General features: G+C 34.6%; 2 protein-coding genes across 4 annotated transcripts; both read right to left on the bottom strand.

Annotated features, from left to right (window-relative positions):
• Nucleotides 1-2,836: 2,836 nt before the first annotated feature.
• Nucleotides 2,837-4,572, bottom strand: LOC133879931 (protein JINGUBANG-like). Its single transcript, XM_062318751.1, has one exon. The coding sequence runs from the start codon at nt 4,434-4,436 to the stop codon at nt 3,192-3,194; it is 1,245 nt and encodes a 414-aa protein (XP_062174735.1). The 5' UTR covers nt 4,437-4,572; the 3' UTR covers nt 2,837-3,191.
• Nucleotides 4,573-12,424: 7,852 nt separating this feature from the next.
• LOC133880339 (F-box/kelch-repeat protein At3g06240-like) lies at nt 12,425-15,499 on the bottom strand. 3 transcript variants are annotated; one of them, XM_062319293.1, is made up of 4 exons: nt 15,207-15,499; nt 13,845-14,974; nt 12,964-13,685; nt 12,425-12,715 (listed from the first exon to the last, which is right to left on the bottom strand). In XM_062319293.1, exons 2-3 carry the CDS (start codon nt 14,956-14,958, stop codon nt 13,585-13,587), a joined length of 1,215 nt encoding a protein of 404 aa, XP_062175277.1. In that variant the 5' UTR covers nt 14,959-14,974; nt 15,207-15,499; the 3' UTR covers nt 12,425-12,715; nt 12,964-13,584. The 3 variants fall into 3 exon arrangements, with proteins under 3 accessions (XP_062175277.1, XP_062175278.1, XP_062175280.1); XM_062319294.1 differs by having other exon boundaries at nt 13,845-14,967; XM_062319296.1 differs by having other exon boundaries at nt 12,964-13,234; nt 15,207-15,497.
• Nucleotides 15,500-18,815: the final 3,316 nt, after the last annotated feature.

The following is an 18,815-nucleotide window of genomic DNA, read 5'->3' as shown; positions in this document are numbered from 1 at the left end:
GATCTGTATAGAAAAAAGAATGAGAGATCTTACACGAATGCTTTTAAAAACATAATTAGAAGCGTCCAATTTAGTTAAAACATGTGCCGTAAAAGTGTTGACACATTGCTCTTTGATGTTTCTTATGATGTATTCCTTTGGTGATTTTTACTTGTATTTTTAGTACTCTTAGAATCAATGAAGAAGAAAATAGGAAAATGATTCGAAAATAAAAAAGGGAGATTCGGCGACCGGGAGCTCCCCACCAGAAGAGCCATGACAACATGTAATAGGCATATTCCTCTTTTTGAATGAATTTCTGTCCAAAAGAAAGAAACATCGTCCTTAAAATTAAAAAATAAAAATTTCTTAACTAGGCATATAGACTCATTAAATAAAAAAATAAAATAAAATTAGGCATATGGGCAACCTTTAATACCAACGACTTCTACTACTCTTCGGCCAAAAAGTTCTGATCATGAGAAATGTTGAAGCAAATATTTTGACGGCCAAACCGAGGACGGGTCACCTGCAAAATGAGAGAAAAAATCACTGAAAATTGTCAATTCCGAGAACCAGCAGAGCCTCCGATGCATAAGTTAGTAAGGTCTTTTGGGCGTGAAATTGAACCAAAAGAATTTTTGTTAGGGAGAGAATGCGATACCTGAGCTTGATGTTTGCCATGTGGCGGTCCCAGTCAAACTCATTTTAAATAAGTTAAACATGCAATAAACCATTGGAAATTGCCATTCATATTCCAAAAGTTTTGAGTTTGGTCAGCTTCAATTCATTCAACTGAATATATAAATCTTTCTCTCCCTAGAAATTGCCCAGCCTAGTTGCTTTAACTTTTGGGTTGGTCCCTCAAAGTCTACAGGAGACCTGCAATAGTTGATGGTGCGGATTGGCTGTACCTCTTTTGAAGCTTTCTTAATTCTTATAGTTGCTCGAGATAATGCTTTGATTTCATTCATATATGTGTATTGGCCCAAGGAATGTTTCTTCCCAAAAGTAAAGGGTGGTCCAATTTAGAGGGCAGTTGATCTTTCTATTCTAAGAACAGAAATACTAAATAAAATATAGAATAGCTCCACCAACAAGTTACAAACAATTTGTAGGAAAAAAAAAAAAAAATGTTCAAGGTATTACAACTTTTACTACAATCTTCTTACAAATTCACGTGACAGTTCACATTTTATGAAACTGACTGTCACATGAACTTTCATGTCAATTTGCAGGCACGATAAGTGTCATGTGAATTGGCACATGGAAGTTTACATTTTAGTAGCTAACGTGTTAAAGATTTTATAGTAAAAGTTATAACCCTACCAATACTCATACAAGAACTGTTTTTATGGGTAAGAGGCTTTGCTTGCTTTCACATGAATAAGAGTTTCAGTTTTCTTTCTCCTTTATGGCCTTTTGTGGTCCAATTACAGTGGATCATGGGTCACTTTTGCTGACCGGTTGTTGAACCGAGAATACTATACTGTTTGTTGGTACACCGCCTGCGGGTTCAACAAGCTGAATGCTTGCTTTAGGAGGAGTTAAAAGGACCGTCCTTATCTTTTTAGGACGTGTTGCCCAACAAAGCTGATCACGAACAACTTAAATAAATTGCTTAATGCATTATCTTCCTTCAACCCTTTGAGTGAAATGCAGCAAAAAGAAGGAAAATCCATGGATTTTTGCACCATTAGAATGTTCTTAACTGAGGATTGGGGATTACCCCAAGGAAGAGAAAAAAGAATGAAGTTAAAGATGCTTTGGAAAAGTTAAAGTCAGCTTAGCTAGAATAGTCCCATTTGAGGGGCGGTTACTTGTTTTCTTTTATTTTTCTTACATCCTCATTAAGTAAACGGATCAGAAAAGAAACTTGTAGAAAGTAAAATGAGATGAATTTAAAGCCATATGATATCCCTTTATGACAATTTGACAGAGGAAAGCCCTCACTGAAGTTGCTGACAGCTAAATTTTTTCGAACTTTTGCAATATCTCTGCTACAATCCACTGCAAAATAAAGCTGTAACACCATCTCCATCTTCAAACACTACATATTGAACAATTGTACCAGCTTATTTATTTTCCACAATACTGATTTTATGAGTTTTTCTAAGTCTCTCTCTTTTATGTTCTCTCCCTTCTGTCCATAGTCAACAATAAATCCAATTCTTTGTATTCAGGGACAGAACTAAGGGGGTAGGGGGTCCACTTTCCCCCTAGTTTTGAATTTTTCCCTTAAATTTATTTGACTAAGTTAAAAAAAAAAATGTATATATATATATTTTAGGCTTAAAAATTAGACTCGGTTCCTCATTCATACTTTAGCCCACCGGGATGAAAAATCCTAGTTTCTTCCTTGTTTTATTGCAAAGTAATGGCAAATGTGAGGATTATGGACTCAACTAGTACAATCTAGCATCCTTCACTTTCCAATGGAGCCTTATGGAGGACACTTTTAGCTAGTTCCGATCTTTTACTATTCCCATTTAAACTTTTGGCTAGTTTCTTTATAGAGGACACTTGTCTCCACAGATATTAGGGGGAAAAAAGGGAAGAATATATAAATGAAGATTATGAATAACAGAAAAGAAAAAACCATTTAATGGAGGAAAAGATTCCTTAGGCCATTACCAATAAGCAAACTGTGCCATGTTGTTGTTCTCTGGTTGGTAAAGCTTCTAGCATCTCTTCAGAACATCATAGTATTCTTTACTAAAATTAGTAGTGGGGTAGCTGTGTCATGTTCAAGGGTAGCAATGCCATGTTCTAGGTTGTAGCTTAAATTTTGTCCTAAGCAAGAACAGTTTCCAATAAGACTTGATTATTCTTCACTAAACTACAAAAAGCAGCAACACAGCAAAGAATATAATTTATTTCCATTGATTGATTCCCTCAAACCCTAATTACAATTGATAAGAAATGTAAAGATTGTATTGTAAGAGACCCAAAAAAAAAAAAAAGGAAAACAAAAACACAAACACAAACAAACAAGACATTATCCTATAACTACACAATAAAATCTCAAACCCCAAAAACTGACTCTAAGACATGATAATCTTCAACTCTTCCCATCTTTTTGCCTTTGATTCTCCACTCTTTGATGTTTGTATGACTATGGACAAGAAGCAACTACAAGACCAATTTTGGAAGCACTGCAGACACTGAAAAAGGGAACCGGTGCTTCATTACTCAAACCTTGAAAGAATTTCCTAACACAAAACAACAGAATTCTTCACTGTATTTTCCCTTGGAGAGGTATCATCATCTCTATTAACTGAATGCTTGGAAACCCACCATACTCTTATGCTTTTATCAAGGCTTCCACTGTAGAGCAAGAAACCACCACCAACATTACTAGGTGATGCCTGCAAACACTTGACTGGACCTTCATGGCCATTTATGACGCCAACTTTACTAAGCTTTCCATAAGCTTCTCTTTTCCAAATACTAATACTTTTATCTGCAGAGCCACTGCACAAGATTTCCCCCTTTAGAGACATACACAGAACAGCCATTTGATGTGCTTTTATCTCACAAACCACCTTCCAACTCACAAAATTCATACTTCCCTCCCACCCCATCACAAACCCATCTGATCCCCCTCCATAAACCCATTTTCCATCCTCGGAAACCACCACTGAATTAAGTGAAACATCCTTGTGACCCTCCAAAATTCCCTTCAGAGAATGTGAGCTCTTCCCCTCCTTTTCCCAAGCTTTAATCTTCCCATCAGCGGAAGCAGAATACACAATCCCCTTACTTGCCACCAACCCATTAATTGCATCATCGTGTGCCTTGATCGATTCCAAGCACTTCAAATCTGATAGCCTCCACACCTTAAGGGTCTTATCCCATGAACCTGAATAAATCAACCCTTTTTCGGCCGCCAAGCAAGAAATACTATCAGCATGTTCAATCCACAACTTCTTGTGGTGCCGCCGAGTTTGAACATAATTGCTCTGCTTCATGAACTTCCCCAAATAGTCCTTAGTTGTCGGAAGGGTGTCAACAAGTTTGAATACATTCTCTGAGCTTCTTGACACCTTCCAAACTCTAATCCTGCTATCTTGGTGCGCTGTAAAGACCTTGTTTCCGACCGTTACAAGCGCCTTAACCGAGCCATCTCCTTGTCCAAACTTTGTGAACAGCCTCAAGTCAGGCTGCTGCCAAACTATGATATCCTTGCCTTGTGAAGCACTCAATATGAATTCACCACATAAGGCCAAACAAGAAACAGAGCCAATATGGCCGGAAAGAACCGCCAACGGTCGATATGAGGGTGACCCAGAAACAGTTACACAAGATAACTGATACTTGACATCCAGGAGCTCGAAACGATGGGATGTTGCCGGGCTATCGTCGGCATCACTGCTGGTATTGCTAAGACTGCTAGTGCTTGTTGCTGCAGACAATAAAGGGGTTGAAGGTTTGGTTTCTGCGGCTGCAACATCCATTGAATTACTCTGTTTCTCTCTCTCTGAGTCTACGATGGAGAAGGGTAATATGAAAAACAGAGAGAGAGAGAGAGAGAGAAAAGAGAGAGAGAGAGTAAAAGGGGAGCGGGGTTGTAAAGAGAAGAATAAAGAGGGACACGGATTTCTTGTTGGAAAAAAAGGGTTTGGCGTTAAATATTTAAATGGGAGAAGGAGTGGGGGTTACAACGGCTACTTTGACAAATAGGATATTCATGTAAAGTAGGTTATGAGAGGGTCCACTCTGCCTTTTTCTATCAACGGAGCTATTGAGGATTGAGCTGTTGTTGGGTTTTTCCTCTCATGGTGTTCCCCTTGACAAATCATAGCTTGCCAAATCAGCATGCCTAGGATGTCTGTCCAAGACTTGGTCACACCTCTTTTATAACTTGTTGGCCACGCATGTTGGACACGCATTAGCATGTGATTGAAGTTATGTCCAAAAAATTTAATAAAAGAAGTATAGGTTTAACATTTTTCATATATGTAAAGTAATGCTATATATTACACTCCATTTTACTGGGCTGATGTGGCAGTGTTCATCTGTATTTAAATTAATCATTGTTAAAAATAAAAAATCAAAAACTAATAAATACTGTCATATCGGTCTAATAAAATAAGAATGCGATAAGGTGTAATTGTATAATGTAACATATAAATCACATCCCTTTTCTTTTTCTTTTTTTTTGTTTAATAAATTTACTTACAATATTTAAGTAGATTTGGGTCTCCAAACTTAATCATCACCTGTTTTTAAGGGAGAAGATGTTTTTGGTCCAAAGGTCATTGGCAAAGGTTGTGTCCATTCAAGTATTAGATTGGGTATCCTTTTAATATTGTGATTCCCAAGGCTTATCTATGAAAATTCTCAAGTCTTAAGAGATACTCTTCCGGGTGCTCATAAAAAAAACTGCAATTTAGGAGTGGTTAAGGCTCTTAGGTCATACTCTTCATAGAGAGGAATTATATAAAGTGATGTGTCCATGGCTAAATAAAATTAGAATTGGACCTAGTGCTATTTGAGCCAATCCAATCCAAGTTGACCATGAATTAGGAAGGCAACTTTATTTTATTCCCGAACAAAACCGGTGCGATTATAAATACGAATACTTTAAGAGTATTACAAATTTTTTATAAATTGACATGACATACTGACAGTTCACTTATTTTTATTATGTCAACCTACTAAACAATTAAATTTACATGTCAAATTTTATTTTTACTTTTTTCACCAACGTAGTACTCATGCGGACTGTCATATGAGTTTGAAAGGAAGTTGTAATAAAAAATTATAGTATTTAAAGTATTTTCCAAATAAAATTTGGTTGGTAAAAATGAAAGGTGGACAAATAACTCATTACTCATCCAAAACATTTTTTTTTTTTAAAAAAAAGGAGGACTATCAACTACCAAGATGGTGTTTATCACATACTTTAACAAAATGTGTCGGTACTAATCATGTTTTTGTAGTATTCTCACAGGTTTTTCCATTATCTCTTTTATACAGATCCAGAGTGGTATGATCTTCCTGTATAACCTTTTTTCTCATTTTATTAGGAAAAAAAAATGATAAAAAAAGAAGAAGAAGAAGATGGGGTTTATAAAACCCTAGAAGCTAGGGTAGATATATAGGAACTTTTATGTACAACCCGCAATATCTAACAAAAAGTGGCTATTTTATTACACACACACACAAAAAAAAAAAAAAAAAAAAAAAAACACACCAAAACAAAGAAGAAGTAGTGGCTATTTTCATATTGAAAAATTTATTTCTAGAGTGTGGAATCAAATCTGTCCATCATCATGCAAACTGAGATGTGAATGGTTCGGCATATATTCATTCACTTTAACTTCTTTAATTTTGAATATATTCCACATTTATAGTATAGTAATAACATCGTTGGCCCATCCTTTTTGCTTTAGTTTTTATTAATTCAGCTTCAACTTGAATTCAATACTCCTAATTTCTTTATAACTTTTCAATTGCAAGCATTCTTTCTCAAAAAAATGGAGTTTGGTATGATGTTTCACTTCTGTTGTGCGACACCGTGCGCATTATTGACTAAAAACGTTAAGAATTATTATTATTTTTGGAAGAATTTCACATATAACTAATGAACTTTCACTCCTTCCTTTTGAAAGAAGATACAACTTTAAAACGTCTCAATTTAGAATATCCATTTTTCAGAAAGTTTCAATCTCAGTCATCCGTTAGAATTTTCCGTTAAATCCTATTAAAATTTTCAAAATACCCATGTGTCTATTTTTTTAAAAAAAAAATTATAAATTTTTTCAAAGATTCAAGTCTGGGTATTTTTGCAAATTTTGTTAAATTCTAACCAACACCTAAATCCTAGTAATTTTTTTTTTTTCCTAGAAGAAAGAGTGGTATTTTGAAAATTTTGACAGGATTTAACGAAAAATTCTAGCGGATGACTGAGATTGAAACTTTTTAAAAAATAGATACTCTAAATTGAGACGTTTTAAAGTTTAAGTACATCTTTTCGAAATGGGTAAAAGTTTAGGGGTTATAAGTGAAGTTCTCTCTTTACTTTTTATTTGTACAAGGTTCTTCTTTAAATTGGATCGGAGGATCAGATACTCTAATAACATATTAGTTAGTTGGGTTTTATTTTTTTTTTAATTTTTTTTTTTTTTTGTCTCTAAGCTGGGTTTTTTTTTTAATAGATCTAATTTGGAACAAAAATATGTCTCTTTTTTTGTATATTAATAATTCGAAAATTTTTTAATCAATTGAACATTTGTGATAGGGACAAGAGAGAAAAAGGTAGGGGAAAAGTACCTTATATATAGTTAATTGGATTTGGTAGAACATTAATTTTAATTAGCTCACATGAATCTCATGATCAACTAGTCAATCAAAGGGTAACCCCAGGCCAAATGCTCACTTCCCAAGGAAAAAAAATTATGCAGAGAGAAAGAGAGAGAGATTAGTATATTAATCTAATCTAAAAGCATTAGGTTGAATTGAATGCCTATAACACCAGCTCTGATTATTGGCACCACCATGTATGATTAGTATAATACTAATCCTGATTAATTTACTACTAATCTTGTGCTTTTGCTCCAAATTTTAAATACACTTTTGGGCACATAGAGTTAAAGTGGTCGGCTACAAGTTTAATATCATATTTTCATCTACAATCATGACTATAAAATATTAACAACTTTAAGCTCTCCACCATTTTCTTTCATGATAGGCTCTCCTAACTTCTCACGTTTAAGAACTGTGTTTCCCAAGAAAATTAGACCCCAGATGTTACCAGGAAAGTGGGGAGGGAGTTAGTCCTTTCGAATTAGGATCTTCTCAAATTATTTATTTGAAAAAAAATTCGGACAAGTGATTGTGAGGGAACACTTATGAGACCGATTTGACCAAATAAAAATTGAGTTTATAGGATCCTACTCAATCACTTATCCGGTCAGGTGAGTCCTAGAAGTGGTCTCTCACAATCACCTGTCTGAATTTGAGAAAATTCGAACAGATAATTTGAGAGGTCCTGATCCTAATACTTTCATTTTTTATTATTTGTATTAATTAATTTGTTTAGGGCTCTTGTATTTAGAAAGAAACAGAAGATGGAGTGCCTAATTTTGTAAGTCTTGAGGTGCAATACAGGCCATGATAAGGGGCGGTCGAAGAAAAATAAAAAAGAATGGCAGATGGGATGAGGGGCGGTTGATGCCTGTCCAAATTTTTGACCTGCGGATTGTGCTGCCAATTTTTGACCCTTTTTAGATATCAAAATGCTCTAAAAATGTTACTTATTAAAAATATGACATATTTACAATTAAAACTTAAATATATTTTCATCAAGTTCTAGCTCTCTATTTAAAAATAAAAATAAAAAATAAAAAATAAAAAACTTTGAGTCAAAAGCTATCTTTTAGTTCTCAAAAAAAAAAAAAAAAGTGTCGAAACAAAAGTGAAAAAGACACATTTGGGAAAAAAAATTCTTTCTGATTGTCTCGATAATATGTCACATTTCTAATATATGGCATTTTTCAAGTGTTTCGATGTTTAAAAACAAGCAAATTTTGTAATTTGAGAAACGTTAATTTTTGCTATTGGCTACATTCATGTGACAAAAGGTTACTTATTTGTTGAAGAAATTGGCATTCAGTATTTCCCAAAAAAAAGAAAAGAAAAGAAAAAAGACAATGATATTTATGTATTATATACTACAAGATTTATCCAAAATAATGTCAGAAAGAAAAATTTTGAAATAATTCCATAAAAACTCAAGCATCTTAATTCAAATGGTAGCATTTAAAGGTTGACAAACTAAGGATTAAAACAATCTAAAGTTGCTTTTCTCAAAATCAAGATGGTCAATGGCAGGTTTTTTTTTTTTTTTTTTTTTTTTGAAAGTTAATAGTTAAAATCATGTGAAGGTTGATTTAACAACTATTGTTAATACATGGAAATCACCTCATTAGTCCAAAATTTATTGAGTGAAAATCATAAGATTTTAAATCGTATTGTCCTATATGCCATATATTAAACCATTAAACTATGCATATCATTAGGGTTTAAAATATTCCATGGACTAGAACATTAAATTAGGAAATTTCATCGTAAAAAAAAAATTAGGAAATTTCATTAGCTATTATGGTCTCCTTTATAGACTTTGATCTAATTTTATTTAAGCTAATAATAGGGTATTCTTTGATATTGGGCAAAGATACGTTGATAGGGTATTCTTTATTCTCAATTCCATGATTAGTAACTATAACCTCTCTCTCTTCAATGTTGTTTCTTCTTCCAAATTATTATTGTTGCTCCACCTTTGCTCCATCGATGCTCGACCTTTCACCAACACGCCCATTACAAAAAGGAGCGAACTCAAATAACATTATAAGAGCATTAACAATAAGCTAGTTGTTCTTTAGTTAAAATTTGGTTAGAAAACTCATATTTTCTATTTTATCTAGCCACTTTTTAAAAGCACCCTTATTGGTTGGGTATTTCTTCCTCAAGTAAGAGTATCCTTAACTCAAATGAGCAATTCTTGACATTGCATGTCAGGTTCGATTGTCGTCATAAATTGTTATTATATTGAAAATTCGTTTTATACATTTCAAACCCTATGGCAAGTAGGTTTAGTGCATCTTTCATGCACATTGTCCTTATCTAAGCCATTGGTTGGACTCTGCAGAGTAAGACCATCTTCATTTTAAGGGAAATGAAAATGAATCATTTCATAATCAATATTATATTTCACAACTTAATAGTATATATGTTATCATATAATGAATATATTGTCACATTATTTTAAGTTTTTGAATGAGGCGACACTACGTAACCGTTAAATGCAATAAAACAAAAATATTGACCATAAATAAATTTGACTCATTTTCATTTCAAGTAAAATGAAGAGAATCATAATCACTCTAGAAACATAAAGTCTAAACCTCATCATTCAAGTCTAGTGAGGGCACCTATCTGAATTTGCATTTCTACAAGCGTCTCCAACACTTGGAAATGAGCCATCATTAGCTTAGCCCAAGCTTATGCAGACGACAGACTCACCGCCGGTCCTTGTATGGATTATGGTATATTCAATAACAAATTAATCTTAAGATTCTTTCTTCAAACTGACTCCTTAAACACAAAACATAACAATTTATTAACATTTAGAGTCATCACTAATAGATTTAGAATCCAAAATGAGATTTCATCGCTAATACATGTTTATTAGCAACAATCCGAAGATCGCCGCTGATGACTTAATAATAAAATAAAAAATCATATCCACATCGACTCTATGGCCTAGTATCAGGATCGACAAGAGTCGATGCTAACATAAAAAACCAATTACCTGCAGCAATATTTTCAACCTTTCCAAAGGAGGCATAACATGAAAACGTTTCCGCTGAATTTTATAAAAGTTGAATAGTTCATCATCTACCCTGGAGGAAACAGTTTTTCAGGCCACTTATGGAAATCACATGGTCCATGGCAAAGTTAGAAACAAACAAAATTTTCCCTTCACTGTTTCTTGCTATAAAAGATTCATATTCTAAAAAGTCAAACATGTAGATTGCATCATTCCAGTACACTATATAGATTTGCCAAGCCATCATGTATACAATTTAATGAAAACAACTACATAACACATGCTTAACTCTAGTAGTAAACAACACAAAAACTTCTAGTCTTCAAGCAACCAGCCCATTACTTGGCAAAGATAAGAAAAATGACAACCATATTAGCAGCAAAGCAGAGAGTTGTAGACCTTGTTTCATATTGCATTATATGAATTACAAAATGGTTGTATTAGGTTTATAGATACACCCATCTACAACCTAATTTTACCCCAGTAACCCCCAAAAATGTGGGCAAATGTTGATGAACGAATATGATATTCTTTCCTCATGATTTATTGTCCGAATATGAGATATCCACTTCGGGACAGCAAGGGGAACCGCCGGACATGCCAAGAAGGGAGAAAATGCAGTTTGATGGGCCAAAAATAAATAAAAGCTAAAGACTGGAAATATCCCAGAACACCAAAGATATGCAAAACTAGTCAATTCCTACTAAAGACTTAAAGAGCATCCTTAGTAAGCTCTCTAAATTTTCTCTAAATTTTAGCTTAATAATCTACTTTTTTGATTTAATCTTTCACTTTTAAAAAGTTTCGTACATCAACCTCTAAAAATTTCTCTATTTTAACTAGAATTTTTTTTATTGGTTTTGGAGTAACTACTTTAATTGTCATTAACAACCACCCAACTCAAAGGTATCGTCATCACCAGCGGGCCACAGAAAAGGAAAAAGCGGGAGAATGAAAGAAAATGATAAAAAGAAATAAATAGCTCAAGGATTTTGGGGGTCAAATTTAGAGAGGGTTTCTGACCTAACCCATTTTTAAGAAATTTTAAAGAGCTTGATGCATGGAGAAAATCCTGATTTTTCTCTAAAATTTGGTGAAAATTTCAAATTGGTGAGCTCACTAAGGCCAGATTTTTTACTTCCCAAAAGGCAAGACTACAATACAAGGCGATGATATTGCCATTGAATAAACAAAAGAAGGAAAATAACAAGAAATAAAAGCTGCATGGTCATAAGTTTTCATACATCTACAATTACAAGTCTAAACGAAAAGTCTCATTATCAATCTCCCATTCAAAGCCCGTTATTTCATCACTTCCTGTAAATAAATAATTAACAAATCAATATTTTTTCTCTTATTCCAGGACTACAAAAAAGAGGAAGACAATGAAGAAGATCATATTCGTTCTCCAAAACAGAATTCCATCCACAGTGGCTTAGAAACGCCTGCACACACTCATGCATCAAAATCTCCCTTTGGTCAACCTAGTCTCTCTCTACAATTCCTCTATATTTCACTCTTTTCAAATCCCTCCAAAAGCTCTGACTCACTCTTTCTTATCACCCACAAGAAAATCACTTTGTATTCTTCCAACCCAGTTGCTATTTCTTTGAGGGACAGAATTTTCCTCCAAATTGAGTTGGAGGAAGTTCCTTCAACCCAGTCTATAAAAATTACGAGTCCCTTGAACATGTGAAAATCACATGTCTTTTTGATAATAGGGATACGGTTGGAATGAATTTTATTAAAAAAGCATGTTCATCTCACATGCTATTAAAAAAAAAGGACATGTCATTTTTTTAGATTAGGTTGAAGAACTTCCTCCAACCTAGTTTGGAGGAAATCTTTGTCCTTCTTTGAGTTGTGCAGGCGAAATCTCCACATGAGATCCAAAGGCTACGTACAGAACTGAGTTTCCCTGCTCACGCTTCTAGTCAAGCCGCTGCACCCACGTAGGCTTACTGTGGGGTTCTGGTGGAACCTTTGGTGGCTCAACCAGGGAAAGAGGCCCCACAGACCAAGCCTTGGGTAAACAGCTCATCATTTTACCCAAAGTAGGAAATATAAAAGGAGTAGAGACTTTTGGCAGTAGATATGTCAAGCCACAAATATCTGTAATTTCACTCATGATTTATTGTCTACCCGTACAAAAATCACAATACACAGGTTTTCACAAATACAGTAATCAACTTAAATCAACCATATATGCTTTCCCTCATAATCAAGTCAAAATTAATCTCAACACCCAATGCACACTACAATCCAATTATCATGAAAACTCAACAAAAAATGATAATTACAAGAGATGGTAGTAATAACTCTTTCTAGAACTCTCACTTGCAGCTACACCCCACTCACAGGTTGCCTTGGCTTGGATCACATTCAAAGCTCTCTCCAGGCCTAGGAAGAATAGAATTCCATATCATAATCATGTCCATTCTAACAATTAGTTAATGTGTGTGTGTGTCCATAATCATGTCCATTCTAACAATTAGTTAATGTGTGTGTGTGTGTCCATAATCATGTCCATTCTAACAATTAGTTAATGTGTGTGTGTGTGTGTCCATAATCATGACCATTCTAACAATTAGGGTGTGTGTGTGAGAGAGACTGTGAAAAAATAAATTATACTGGAAAGATTCTCTAACCTTCTTACAATTGCCATTAGCATATCTGCCTTTTCCTGCATCTTTGACAAACCTTCTTTGGAAAGATTCTCTAACCTCCTTACACGCGCCATTAGCATATCTATCTCTTCCTGCATCTTTGACAAACCTTCTTTCATATCCCACAGTAGGATTTGTGTCGCTTCCGAGCGGGAGCAGAAATTTGAAAATTTCTACTCTATCTCGTTGGACTGGGTGGCGTAATGCAACCGAGATGAACATGACAAGGTAGGTATGACACCACTCCCCATTTCTATAACCATATCCATGTAAATGGTTTAGATGACTATAACGCTCATCAAGCTAGTAAGTCATTATAAAACATGTTCATACATCAAGGTTGTCCATTCGGACAAGCTCCCAAAACCATTCTCTGTTTGGTTGCTTAGAATATAGGCGAAAACATGAACAGTCCATTAAGTAAACACTAACCAATCATGCGGCACAACAAACAGAAAAGTTTCATATCAGACCCATCTTGTAAACTCATTGTCAACCAATCAATGATCCAAATGGGCGTTGGTGGACATTTTAGAAAACAACGAAGAACAAATGTGCCTCTATCTTCTTAACAATATGCTTGAGTGTATAACGTTTCCAGTATCAAGGAAGTGAAAGAACATCATGGGGCAAGTTGCTGAGCATAAAATTGATGTCAAAACCAAATGGGCGGCAATTAAAATCCTGGGTCTCTTGGAATTGGTCTGCATCGTGAAATATATCACTCTTTTTACGTAATAAAAGTCTAAAAGCAATCAACTACTCTTTCGGTCAAAATGTCAAATTTAGGACCAAACATTCTTATTTCAAAAAAAAAAGGGACAGAAACATGAATGAAACTAGCTAAGGGCATGGAGCCATACCTTCAAACTGAACAAAATTGCAGTCTACAACTTTTGACGTTACCCGAGACCCTCCAAACTGAAGATTCATCTCTGTTTGTGCCAAAAGATCATATAATACCACCTGCCCCTCACTATTCTCCACGAACAACTCCCCATTCTTCCAAAACATCAATGGTCTTTCCAAATGCAATGGGAGTTGAATGATAAGAAGTCTAGTCCACGACTCACTAACACCAAATTCCAGCATAACCCATATATCCAAATAATTCTTTTTCCTGTCATCATAAGGAAAAACCATCATAGCAACAGATCCCTTCAACTCCGTGAGAGTCCGCGTGTATTGACCGTAATCACAAAAAAGGCGAGCATCCGGAGACTGCATTATTCGGAATTCCTCATCGGTGAAGTCAAAAGCAACTATTCTGTCGTCGGCCACACAATCTCCGAATCTGAAGTCGTCATACCATAGAAAAACCCCATCCAATGCTGCGGTCTGCGAAATGCTTAACATCTCAAAGTTCACTTTCATATCAAGCAGTCTCCAAGATCCAGATCTTAGGCTGTATATTTCTGCTTCTAGCCATCCGTCCTCACCTGTGTCTACAAGGGTGACCACCTTGAAGTCGTTGGATCCCGAGTCGAAACCAAATCCCACACTAAAATCATAGAAAGGGACTCTACGTCGGGTGTGACAGCGAGAAGGCGCGCGCGGGAGAGCCTCAAGGTCTGATGACGTGGCCGGATTCCATTGATAGATGTCGTCTAGCTTTTGGTCCCAGAGACATAGCAAGCCATTACAGGAAGCGACGATTTCAAAGTGTCGTGTTAACGGTGGAAAATTCATAGGGGCTTGAGACGCGCAGCGAAGGGAGTCGTAAGAGCGGAAAGAGTGAAAAAAGTGTATTTGCTCTCCGGCGACGTATTTCTCTGTGGCTAAGAAGAGGATAAGACGGAGAGGACGACTGGGGTTTTGGGTGAGAATGGAGTGATTGAGGAGGTTTTTGGAAAGGAAATCAGGGTTTCCTATGAGAGCACGCCATCTTTTGGAGACACTCTTGAATCGGATCAGACATTTTGGAGGCAGCCTCGACAGTATCTTCACAACCACATCCTCCGGCAGATAGCTTGCCATTCTTCCGACCTATGCTCTGAACATTATTTATTTTTATTTTTTAAGTAAATTTAGATTTAATGAAAGCGTAAGAGTGTAAGACGCACACTTTGAACATGGTTAAAGGCTAAAAGGGCCAAAATAAGAGAGAGACACAGACAGATAAAGAAACCGACGACGAGAGCTGAGAAGGGCCCAAATCTCATCCAAAAACCGGATTTGGAGAGAAAATCAAGAGGAAAGATCGAAAAAAAACTAAGAAAACTTACGGTGGATGGGCTTCTCTGGTCGGCGGTGGTGGTGGTTCGGCTGGGGCAGCTTGTGACGGTACGATGTTTGGGTCGTTGGATTCGTCGAGCCGAGCCGGAGATGGAGAACGCACGGTGACTTTTGGCCGGATATCCGGAGATGGGGCTGGACGTACCGGTGGCGGGCTCGTGGCTGATTTCACGGTGGCGTTGAAGGAGGAGATGGAGAGAGGGATGGAAAGATTTGGGGGCAAAAACCAGAAAATGCTTTGCGGAAGAAAATGGCTCAGTTCTTTGGATTTCAACACTGGTTTTCAAAAAATTTCTCTTTCTTTTTTAACAAATAAAAAAAATGACACGCTGCCACGTCAGCAGAAATGGACGAATGCTGGACGGAGAGTGATCCTTACACTCACACTACACAATACCAAGGCACAATGGACCCCACTCCATTGTGCCTTGGTATTGTGTCATTGTTGTGTAGTGTGAGTGTTTTAATCATTTCTCATGCTGGACGGATAGAATTACTCATAAGGAGTTTTCGGAGTAAGGGTACGAGTAATGCCACGTGTTATACCCATGTTTCTTTTGTGTCTCTCTAAAAATAAGGTGGCTTTTAAAATCACCAAATTTGTGATTGATGAAAATTTTAAAAGTCACATCATTTTTAAAGGGACACAAAAGGACATGCGTATGACATTTGAAATTACTCGTAAAAGTGCATTTGAGTAATTCTAAATGTCATACACATGTCCTTCTTGTGTCTCTCTAAAAACAATGTGGCTTTTAAAATCACCATATGATTAAAATTCAATTTTGATCAATCACAAGCCTAATGGTAATTTTAAAAGCTACACATTTTTAAAGGGACACAAGAAGAACATGAATATGATATCTAACATTACTCGGTGCGTTTGGGATTGCAATTTCGCAAACAATAAATGCAATTTTAAACCAAATTGTAGAACATAAATCATTTGAGAATTGCACTTTTAAAAATTGCTATTTGAAAATGTATAAAATCTGCTTTTTCAATATCACAGGTAAGATAGTGTTTTTTTAAAAACGCAGATTTTTAAAGGCTAAACTGAGATTTTGCCAAACGCTTAACTACGTTTTTAAAAATCATTTTTTCAAATTACGCATTTTAAAATCGTTATTTTAAATCACACTTTTTGAAATCGTAAATCCAAACGGACCATAATTCTACATGTACATTAAGTGTCCATAAAAAATGAGGTAACTTTTAAAATCACCATTTGATCAAAATCATTATTTGATCAATCACATATCCAATGGTGGTTTTAAAAGCTACCTCTTTTTTTATGGACATTTGATGAATACTTAATGTACATGTAGAATTACTTAAGTTTTAGGGCGCGTTTGGAATTGTTATTTGATAAACAAAAAACTGTGTTTTTAAACCAAATCGCAGAAAATGACTCATTTGAGAAATGCGTTTTTAAAAAATTGCGATTTGAACATGTTTTTATTTGTTTTTATTTTAACATGTTTAATTGGTTTTCACGTGATAAGCAAGTTTAGTTGTGTGAGATTTGTTTTTTTCAAATTTTTTCTTCACAGTAGGTTCGTGATGGACTGATGGTTCTTCACAACAGGTTTGTGAGGTGTTTTTTTTTTTTTTTTCACTTAGGATAGTCCAGCAAGTTCTAATTTTTTTTTTTTGTCCTAAACGGAGCAATTTTCTTTCCTATTTACATGAGTTACATGTTCTCTTAGAAGATGCAGTTCAACCATGTACTATTTACAAGGTCAGCAAATCAACTAGTATTGTTATGGGTTTACTTGGATAAAATGGAATTCAGGGAAGAAGATGATAAAAAATAGATAGAAAAACAATGAATAAAGGCACTTTGAGAGGCCTATCTTTCAAAGACACTTCTAGAGACTTTAAACTCTCCAAGAAACCATTCTCATCAATATTTATTTTCATATATTTCTTTACATATTTAGTTTCCTTTTATAAACTCTAAATGACTAACTGAAAACATCTTCTATATGCATATCCTAGCTAATTCTCCCTAACTAATTCTCGTATTTACTCCTATATTATATCTTCCTAGAATACTCCTATATTATATCCCTTACAAGTATAACGGAAAAACTTGAAAAAAAATAAAATAAAATAAAACAAAAACAAACAAACAAACATTTCTGACAAAAAAAAAAAACTCTTGCTCATCACCTGAAAGTAAATTAATTGGAAAGAGAACATGGAAAAACGAAGAAGGGTTGGAAGAAAGGGGCGAAAAAAAAAAAAAGGAAGAATAAGGGGGTTAGAAGAATTAAAGGTTATTTATTTGAGAGAGAGATTAGGTTAGAAGAAAAATGGTTTAAAGAAGAAAAAAAAAATCAAAACTATTCCAAAAGGGTTAATATCGTTAAAATCTATTAAAAGTCACATGTGTCTGTCACATGTTTTAGGACACTTGTCAGCTTATTAAATCAGTTTGTAACTAATTTTTGTCTAGGTTATTGGCATGAATTTTTATTTTTTTTTTAAAAAAAATACACATACTTCCTTCAAATTATCATTCTCATTGTTAATATCTCCCTAAAACTATCAATTTTGTCGTTGGTGTAATTTTAATCGTAGTACACATGTCTCTCTTTTATTCTTCTCAATCCTTTGAAGTCACTTTCATTATAATATAAATTTCCTTTTGTGAATTTTTCTTTTACAACAGATTATTGTTATATTTATGCCATAAAATAATAAATTTAATCACTTAATTAATAGTTCAACACAAATTCCAAATATGCATGTGGTTCTAAACATGATTCCATTTTTCATTTATTTTCTTTTTTCAATTTGAAATTCATTATCATATTTACCTTGACAGGATATTGGCATAGAAGAGATAATAAGCATCAGTCAAAGGACAATCTGTGACACTGCATTTATATACAAAAGAGAACTATACTTAATAAACAAATCGGATTTGCGGCTTGAAAACATACGGTTTGAAAATAACAATTTTAAAACATGATTTTTAAGTAAAACATTTGATAAAAACATACCCTGTTACGTGTGATTTGAAAATGAAGATTATTCTATGTTTTCAAATCGTAATTTTTTAAAAATTGACTTTCAAATTAAATGATACTTTTTTCACGATTTTGTTTAATATCGTATTTTTTATCTGTGAAATCGCAATATCAAAACGCACTCTAAGTAGATAACAATAATATAAAAGTAATATGTGAAAACCAACGTATATAATATAGAGTATGGTAATAGGTTAATTTCTTACTTTGAAAGAAGAAGGTGGAATCATGGCAACCCAAAATACTCTTGTCACGTGTCATTTTTTAATTAAAAAAAAAATTATATATATATCGAACCATTAATTGGACTGACATTGAGTTACCCAAACAATGGATGGTAACTGCTATTGTTTCAGTCTGTTTGTTGTACCACTCTCTGTTAAGATTCTAGGCTATTGGGAAGATGTGTAACGACCCGCTTTTTACAAAAAAGCGTAAGTAATTATATCTGGATAATTACGTATCGTTAACCATTCAGAGTTGATAAAATCTAGCAGCGGAAAAAATACGAATATCTTTTTTTTTAAACATCACCGATAGGGACAACTCCCTTACGATATA

The sequence above is a fragment of the Alnus glutinosa genome, chromosome 10 (assembly GCF_958979055.1).
Source record: "Alnus glutinosa chromosome 10, dhAlnGlut1.1, whole genome shotgun sequence".
Classification (NCBI taxonomy): Eukaryota; Viridiplantae; Streptophyta; class Magnoliopsida; order Fagales; family Betulaceae; genus Alnus; species Alnus glutinosa.
Note: the sequence above shows the minus strand (reverse complement) of the source record. Positions and strands in the feature narration are given on the sequence as shown.